Source organism: Metopolophium dirhodum, chromosome 3, assembly GCF_019925205.1.
Source record: "Metopolophium dirhodum isolate CAU chromosome 3, ASM1992520v1, whole genome shotgun sequence".
In the NCBI taxonomy this organism is placed as follows: Eukaryota; Metazoa; Arthropoda; class Insecta; order Hemiptera; family Aphididae; genus Metopolophium; species Metopolophium dirhodum.
In genome coordinates this window covers 39,093,265-39,102,666 of record NC_083562.1, presented here as the reverse complement: position 1 = coordinate 39,102,666, position 9,402 = coordinate 39,093,265, and the positions used below count along the sequence as shown (strand labels likewise).

General features: G+C 36.0%; 1 protein-coding gene across 4 annotated transcripts in view; it reads right to left on the bottom strand.

Annotated features, from left to right (window-relative positions):
- Positions 1–1,097: 1,097 nt before the first annotated feature.
- Positions 1,098–9,402, bottom strand: part of LOC132940129 (jmjC domain-containing histone demethylation protein 1) — a 36,471-nt gene continuing 28,166 nt past the window's right edge. For 2 of the 4 annotated variants that reach the window (XM_061007553.1, XM_061007551.1), the window contains exons 14-18: positions 6,982–7,107; positions 6,675–6,839; positions 4,450–4,626; positions 3,977–4,373; positions 1,098–2,549 (exon numbers count right to left, since the gene is read on the bottom strand). In XM_061007553.1, the coding sequence (XP_060863536.1) occupies positions 1,918–2,549; positions 3,977–4,373; positions 4,450–4,626; positions 6,675–6,839; positions 6,982–7,107 (1,497 nt within the window). In that variant the 3' untranslated portion in view covers positions 1,098–1,917. The remainder of the gene's footprint in view (positions 2,550–3,976; positions 4,374–4,449; positions 4,627–6,674; positions 6,840–6,981; positions 7,108–9,402) is intronic. The other 2 variants (XM_061007552.1, XM_061007555.1) reach the window with 2 other exon arrangements.

Sequence of the window (9,402 nt, the reverse complement as noted above, 5' to 3'; positions counted from 1 at the left end):
ATTATAAAATCCTCTATATTATGTTTACTGTCAAGGGTTACCAAAATCTTAAAACTAGAAATATATAAATTATTATACAATATATACTTGCGGTAAATAGCAGAAAACGGAAAAGTCGATTTTGGCGGAAAAGTATTGGAACCCGCGAGACGAAATACGTTTTGGGATGCAAAGAAAATTGCTGTACGCCATCGAACGCGTAAACGACGATAGGAAGAAAGAAAAAAATTCGTAACCATCTAAACACCATATGGCGGCGGTCTGTTGCCTGTGTGAAGAAGAATCGACTCATCCTGGTTTTCGTGCATATCTTATCTTCATACGAACGAAGTCGTCAGACCTTTCGCACCGTAACTTCTAAAACTACCATATTATAACTTCTATATGCACTTCGAGACTTTCTTTTGTAGTTGACCGACAGGTTCCACAAGACAGATGACTTACTTTTTATACAACTCAGGCACGTAGTCAGAAAATATTCACTAGGTGGGCCAATGTTAGATGGGCCCCCTACCTAAATATATTACCTTGTACAGTTGTAGGGGTGTTCGACAGACGAGTTGACGACCATAATAATAATATAATTCTATATGAAATATGAATCAATATAATGACAATACCCTTACTCAAAAGTATTTTAAAAATAGACATAAAAGTATACAACAGTCACTGTCTAGATAAGATAAGAATAACATGACATGCTAGTATACTATAATAATATGGTACCAGTGTTGGGCTTTAAATAGCAATTATTTCCTAATCAATCGTTGACGATATTATGATTTATAAAAAATAAATTATCACCGATTCTTAGTAGGAACAGAATTTAAATGTAATACAATATACATATTTTATTCCAGAAATGGACATGGATTGAATTTAGTTACGTAACTTATTTTAGATTCTAATTAAAACCCGATATATTTGGTTTTATTTGTGTAATATTTAGACAATATTAAAAATTTGAAATTTCATTTAAATTAAAAGCCCCCGTATAATAATGGGCCCCTCTGAATACTTTGGGTGGGCCGGCCTACGGCCGGACACATAATAGGGTGGGCCTGGCACACCCTGGCCCCCCCTTAGCTACGTGCCTGATACAACTACATCCTTTCCGAGAAAGATACGTTTTGTCGTCATATAATCACCCTCAGGGGTTACTTGCAGCGGGGCTCCACTCCACTGGTGCATCATCAAAATAATAGATACCAAAAAATAAAAACTTGTATTTTTTACTCTTTATCTTTATTATTATTTACTCATGCGTTGATTATATTTAAAATATGTTAAAAAAAAAATAAATAAAAGGAAAAATTATTCGTAAAAAAACAAAATATGTTCACAATAGGTATCCTGGTATCCAACTCGCATACTCGTATAAATTATACAATAAATCATAGTAGTTAGTATTGCTTAGACTAGAAGTATGATAAATTATATGTATATAAGAACAATATTAGGCACTTAAAATATAAATATAACATAAAATATGTATGACAATAACTTACAATAACATAGTTTTAATTTTTTCTACACTACATAAAATCAAAAAAAAAATGGAAACTTTCATGTGGGTATGAATGAGTGTCATTAATACTCTATTCTATACAGTGAGTCATCAATAAAATAGACTGACGTTAATAATATATAATATAATAATATAATCCTTGTCTTAAAAAAACAAACACAGGCTTATGTAGAAAAAAAGGTATACAATATTTCTTTCTCTTACTAATACTGTAGGTACGTGTAACACTGTTTATAAAATAACTTATATAATAAATATATGTACAGTATTGTATACTATATACATATGCATTATTATTAATATATACATGCACCGCTGCGCGCCGCCGCCGAAATTATGATATGCGGTTAGAATCCGAAGACCAAATGTTCGGGAGCGTCAAGCCTGTATCAGGACTTGTCAACCTTTACAATAAGCTTTGAGTCGAAAGCCTTGAACCCCTCCCGGTTGGACACAAACTTGTTGATGGACGACTTGGTAAGCTTCGTGTGCCTGAGGTCCAGGTATGTCAGGCTCTTGCACTTTCCAAGCATCTTCAGCGACTGTTCACTGATGCCCGTGCAGCCAGACAGCTGCAAGGTGGATAGTCCACTTATCTGGGTCAACGACTCTACACCGTTGTCGGTGATCGGGTAGCACTGCGACAGATCAAGCATGGACAGCTTGGGTAACACCCGGACAATGATCTGGACGCCCACATCGGTGACATTACTGCCAGCCAGCTTCAGCGACTTGAGATTGGACAGCCGACAGGCCAAGTCGAGCAGCCCGGGTCGGTGATCCAGCGGCGGTGACAGGATGTGCTGCAGAGCTGTGTCATCCATGGTGGGCACGAAGCTCAGGTTCAATGATGTCAGCATTGGGCACACACACGATCGAAGGCACGACACCGTGGGCCAAGGGCAGCCCTGCAGCGACAGCGCCTTGCTCTGTGGTAATCGAACAAGCAGCCACGAGAGTTGTTCTTTAGTGATCTTGCACCAATCCAGAATCAGAACTTTAGGCTGTCTGACCATGACGTCTGAAATAAATACGAAAATAATTAGAAAGACAATCGCAAGAATCGACAGACCGTTGAAATTATAATATTTAATGTAGTTTTATAACTTTGAATAATAAACAGCTAAATATAATATAAATGAACTTGTCCTGATTTATCATCGCCTAGCCATGAGTATGAAATTTGGTCAGTAGTTTTGTTTTAAGATGTAAAGACCTAATAAGAAAGGATTTCCCTAAATTAAACCCCTGTAGCATTATTGTGGTGATAGAAAACTCACAGACATTAAAATTGATAGTGTACCTTAAGGGGATTCGATACCGTGATTTTCTGTTTTTGTCTAACACACGCGCGACATAGTATTTAAGACGTGTTTTTTGCCAAACATTCCAACTGATCTATTGAAGCGATAAGAATTCTGAAAACAGATTTGAATTCGTCGTCAAGTCTACTTGAAATCGACTTTCCCACATTTTTGATATTATACCCCAAATTCCAGAAAACGTCATATTAAAAAAGAGTATTTAAACATTTTTGTATTTCAATTTTTGGAGAAGCTAAAATCAAACAATCAAAATTGTGAGAAAGTCGAATTCAAGTAGACTTGACAACGAATTCAAATTTTTTTTCAGAATTCTCATCACTTCATTAGATCAATTGATATGTTTGGCAAAGAATCCGTCAAAAATCCTATGTCGCGCGTGTGTTAGACAAAAACAGAAAATCACGGTATGGAATCCCCTTAATGGCTTAATCAGCGCCATGTAAAAATGTAACATAAAGATCTTACGGATAAGTGGTTTATCGTCTGATCGCGGCGGCACAAACAGCTGTGAGCGCGGGTTAAACGGTAAAATCGGAGTTTGATGCCTTCTTTTAGATAAAAAAAATAGCTATTAAAATCCGACAATTCTACAAGGCCCGAGAATTATGTCCGTGAAGTCATTTTTTCGTAAAATACACCCTATAACCCCCCCCCCCCCCCCCCTAAATAGGTATCGGGTAGTAGATAAGTGGAAGAGTATTATAATTGAGGTAGCAACTAAAATATAAAATTGAATTGTATAGAATTGCGGAATAAAAGATTACGATAAAAAGTTTTGAAGACACGTGTGCCAAATGTGCGGTAGGGTTCGTTTGTTTAGAAAAAAAAGTTGAATTGCCCATAACCAAAAAAAGTTGGACCCCCTTTAAAGGTGTTTGTTTCAAAACTTAATATATATATGATCATATAATGCCGGTCAGTCCACTCCTTCACAGGACACATTGTATAAAATGAAAATGGTTGAAAAGGCGAGTGTTCAATATATACTCGTTGTCGTTGTGTAGTGATCTATAAGGGGGGGGGGAAGGATTGTGAATTCAGCACAATATGTATCTGATGATAAATTTAACTTTGGAAAAAATGTCAATACGATGTTGATATATACCCCGATGGTTATACTCACACTTGACCAGTTTTGGGGTGATTACGGTCTCTGTTAGATCCATGCGGTTCCAGAGTGCCGGGCTGATGGTGGCCGTGTACCAGTCTTTGCACACCAGCGAACAGTGCTTCAGGTCTTCGGCCGACAGGAACTTGAACACGTGCACCAACGTGGAACACCGCCTGCGCGGCTCCTTGTCCGACTCCTCCGTGTCCAACTTCGGCACCGGTCGGATCACGTACTTGGGCATGTGGTTGCTTTTTTTTGAGTTGGACAGTATCTCATCGATCGGCACGTCCACGTTGTTGGCGATCGGCTCGTTGGTCCGGATCTCTTCCTCGATCTTGACGCTGCCGGACACCGGACCGCCGGTCGTCGGTTGTTCGGGAGCCGCCTTCGTTTCGGGTATGTACTCGGACTGTGAACGAACCATGAACACGGTTAGCGGTATAATTTCACGTTCGGCGTTGTAGGTAGATAAGCAAGGTACTCACTATGCGTATGGGTGACAGCTTTTCTCGCTTGACGATCACGCCGGAATCGGCTACCGTGTTAGCGGACTCGAAAGGCCGTTCGGCAGCCTCCATCTTGATCACCGCCGCCGCTGACGGGGACGATGACCGTTTGACGGTGCCCCGGTCGAACGCTTCCATCACGTTTATCTCGGCAGGCTGAAAACGGAAATGTGCGCAGATTAAATTAGCTTCCTCGAGATTTCTCATTTCCCAACGCGTATTAGTTATCATACATTTTATAAATAATATCATTGAGCATATACAAGGTGTAACAGACTTGAAGAAAAAAAAATGATGCTACTTAACGTATGAAGAAAATTGTTAAAATTATATGATAAGTAAATAATTTAAGAAATATACTCATGTCAGCGCATTCCCCCAAAAAATACTGATATTTTAAAAAATTCTAAAAAATAAACTACTTGACTTAGATAAATGTTTTTACTATCAAAATTTTTCTTATAATCAGATTCAAAAATTGACTATTTTGAATATATCCAAAAAAATTTAAATCAAATTTTAAATTTTTTATTTTCAGTGTTAAAAAATAAAAATATATTTTTTGCATAATATATGTGTAGCACAAGTGACTATAAATATTATATAAAAACAATTTAAATATTGATTAGAACAAAAGTTTTTCCAAAAGTTAGTTGTATCTGTTACACCTGTATATTGTAAAATTTACTAGAAATTCGTTGGTCCAAACCAGATATTGGGCGCCGCATGTTAATCACGCGCATAAAGTACATATAAAAAAATTATTAATTTTAAAATTTTTGATTTTGTTAAAGCACTTTTTAATATTTAATTATATAATAATTATTTCTTAGTGATCATAAGTTTATTAATATATTGAATTTACATAAAATATTGTTTAAGTATATTATAACAGTTTAGAAATGATACTTGGTAGGCACTTATTTACTTGTAAAAAACCCATTGTTTCTGTTTCACATTTTCACTATAGTAATTATTAAATGTAATTTTAATTACGAGTTATCCAAGAGTATTTAAAATATTTATTGACCTAAACACAAATTATACTTAAATACTATAAGTTTATGGAACGAACAAATCTCCACGAAAACAATTAAGTATGCTCTATTATATTATAACAATTGTTATAAAAACTACTGTAAAAGTGTGTATTTGCATAATCTTATTTCTATTTAATCTAGGTATCTTAGTATACCCATACAATTGTAATCAACAACATGGCTATTTAATTTATTGAGTTTGTTAAGTATTTTAACTTTTGATTTAGCAATATAGCGTAGACGTACGTTGAGATATTGTTTACAGATCTGAGATCAACGACACAAGATGCAATTGATGGTTTTTAAGAAAACTATCATCTAAGCAATTTAAATTCTTTAACTTATTAAAACTTACTTTAAAGTTTAAACATAGTTCTTGGCATAAATAAAAAGGTCCCCTAATAAAGTTTTTAAATCATTCACGTGATTAATAAAGGTATTTTCAACTAATTTAATGATATAACTTGAGTGTTGTATTACAATATTTGTTCAAAATTCAAACGGTTAGATATTAAACGAAAAAAATTGTTGGTCCGATACATCTATAGATGTAGCCACATTTTGGCAACTGTAAGCGACACAATTAAAAAGTCAACCACTTTTAATGCCTCTATACAAAATACGAGCTACAAAAATCTGTGTACTGCTTATAACTGTTCTAAACACAATACCGATAATATATTATCTAACACATGGGGCAGTAGTATTTTGCTCCCCGAAAAAATGGCGGCTTCACTTGATAACAGGAGTTCGCTATCTATAGTATAGTATAGATATCTGTGGTCCAAAACAGTTGTAAACGATCCCACACTGAGAAAATGAACCATGTCAATGATACAGTGGCGCAACCGGTGGTCATCGAGGGGATGATCCCGGGGGGTCTGACACCCCTCCCCCCCTTGGATCGCATTGTATTACTTGTACGCAGGTACCAGATTTTTTTGCTTTAGTCAAATTATTCTCCATGTTTGAACAACAATTGTGGACCTTCCCTCCCCCTTGAAAAAATTCCGGTTGCGCCACTGAAACAGTGCAATGACATGGCGCAAACATCTCGCTGCGATATTTTCACGCAGGTTTGAGCGAGCGAATTTCTAGATATTATACTGAAAACTCAATGATAGTATGCTATAATATTATCATCGTCGGGTTTATCACACTCACACTCACCTCGGCCGGCCGTTTGGTGGTGGTTTGTTTCGATCCGTCGCCGTCGGACGACTTCACTTCCGACGATGGCGGCGCCACAGCGGCCGTCGCCACCATGGGCGACTGGTTTCCAGTGCTCGTGCCGGGTTCGGGTTTCCTCTCTTCCGTCAGATTCCGTCTCTGCATAACGCGCGCAAAAAAAAATAAACAAAAACGGAATTATTATTTAGCGCGACGGCACACAAACAACAAAAAACACACACACACACACACACGGTATCGTCGTAATCGTATATATTGGCTCGACGGCGAGGAGACTTACGAATTTTTTGTGAGGTGTTTTGTTCTCGAAATCGGACTTGTCGGTGGTGCTGGGTTCGACGGGTGTGGCGGTGGTGGCCGCCGGCACTTGTTGCCGTTCGTTTTTGCAGGAAGATGACTGCGGTTCCTAGAAAACGAAAACACGCTCGTACAACAAACACTGCGACACGGTTTTTTTGGATTCGCCGGGGCGACGGACTTTCTATCGGGTCGTTTATAACTGTCTTCAATATACGCGCCGCCGTCCAAATGCATTTCGACAATACAAACAGATTGTGCAATTCACATCGCTGAGCATGTTATGTGCATTGTTAATACAAAATACCGTACACGACACCATCGCGGATTAGGATTATTATCTGCAGACGTTATTATCATGACAACGATATTATACACACCACCGCCGCGCATTCCGCAAGTAATCGGTTTTACTTACAAAACGTTCAAGTCCGCCACAAAATATTAGTCAAATTCATGCACAATACACAATTAATAAAAATGTTTACCGATAGATATAAAACTTTAAAAATTACGTGCCATGTAATTGATATAACATTGTAACATTATATACCACACACAACATAGCTATTGATATTGTAATTTATTATTTATACCTATATACTATATAAAAGGTGGTTATCAGTGGTTGATATAAGTCCCAAGGAGAGATAAGAATTAAATAGTATCGTATAAAATCGGTAATTAATGGTCCAGGTCATGTTAGGTATATATAAATTAACATTAATTTATTACTTCGTAGCCTATGCAATATTTATAATTTTACCTACTTTACATTGATTATTAATAAATCATATTTCAAAACATTTATTAATATATTATAAAAAGTCATGTAGGTACATAAATGTATTATTTCTAATAATTGTACTTGATAGTTAATATATATTATTGACAATTATTTATATAGGACTTCATTTTAATTTAAATAACAATAATTGTTTCTTGATCTTTCGTATACAGGTCCTTAGAATATTTATATTAAAAATATCTGTGAAATTTATATGTTCTTTACATTTTTGGCACTTAAATCATGTACTAGGTATACCATATTATTATAGTGACGCTTATTAAATCACACCGATTTGGGGAAAAAATGATACATATATTTAATGCGTAAATGGTAATCGGATAAAAAAACGCAATAAGATCTATAATACAATTTGAACGCGAATCAATATCGGCATATAGAATTTCACGTGGACCGACCAAAAAATTATTAGGGTCAGTTGGCGATTTGGCGAAACAACAATAATATACCAAAACAATTAGGACATTTATATTTTGAACAGAAAAACACATGGTGCTAAAAAAGACAAACTTATGTTTTCTGGTCAATATTTTACAGGTAGTTTTTACAGACAATGGAATTACGAACCGATGGTTCATCGTCACGTGCCCCCGAACCGTATTTCGAACGAAAGAAAATAATTTCTCAGCTTAAGTTCAGCGGAAAAAAATTGTCGTTAAGTACGTCACACGCAAATGGGAATTCACGATCGGGCAAAATAAATTTCGACGGAAACGCAACGCCACCAAAATCTCACTCGCAAGGGCGGATCTAGAATCTGTGTACGGAGGGCACTTAAATCAAAAACATTTTTAATAATTAATGCAATATTATATTGTATTTTTTTGTGAACGAGGAGGGGGGGGGGGCACTGGCCCATAGTTGTAGCCTCTTGCTCACTTTATTTACTCCTCCTCCTCTTCCTATTCACAACACACGAATTATACTACGAATAGTTCTTGCCGAGATCACACGTTCAATCGGTACCAATTTATTACAATGTGTTTAATAGTTTTAGGACACTCCTACATGCAGTGATGTGACAATATTGTAATACAATAATACAGGAGCCGCGTGGAGTAAATGCTAAGATAAATGATTTAAATTTATTATTATATGTATATACATTATTCGCAACCACCACCAATTACGTAAATAATAGATTTATGTACTGGTCTATACAGAAATAAGGTATTTACAGTATGGAGGTATATGGTTCTGTTTAACCGCAGAATATAGTAGTTTAAAAATGTATTCGTAAGACGCTGTTGGAGTACATGTTATTAAGAGTTAAACGATATTTAGAATAATAATCGAACGAGAACGGTCAGAAAAAAATGTCGAGCAAATTGCATACACATAGATAGTTTATTCATAATACAATACAAAAAAAAAATAATAAACACAGTCAGATAGTTTTATAATTTAAATACAAAAAAAAAAAAACACCAAACATCACTCCGTTAAACGGTAATCAAAAGAGTGTTGAGTATTGATAAATTTTGCTTAGTTTTTTTAACTAACTTTCAGGCCATCCGTCGGTTCACTTGTGTCCATCAACACAGTCGCAACACGAGTTTGATTGCATAATATAATATAATACTTATAAAACTAACG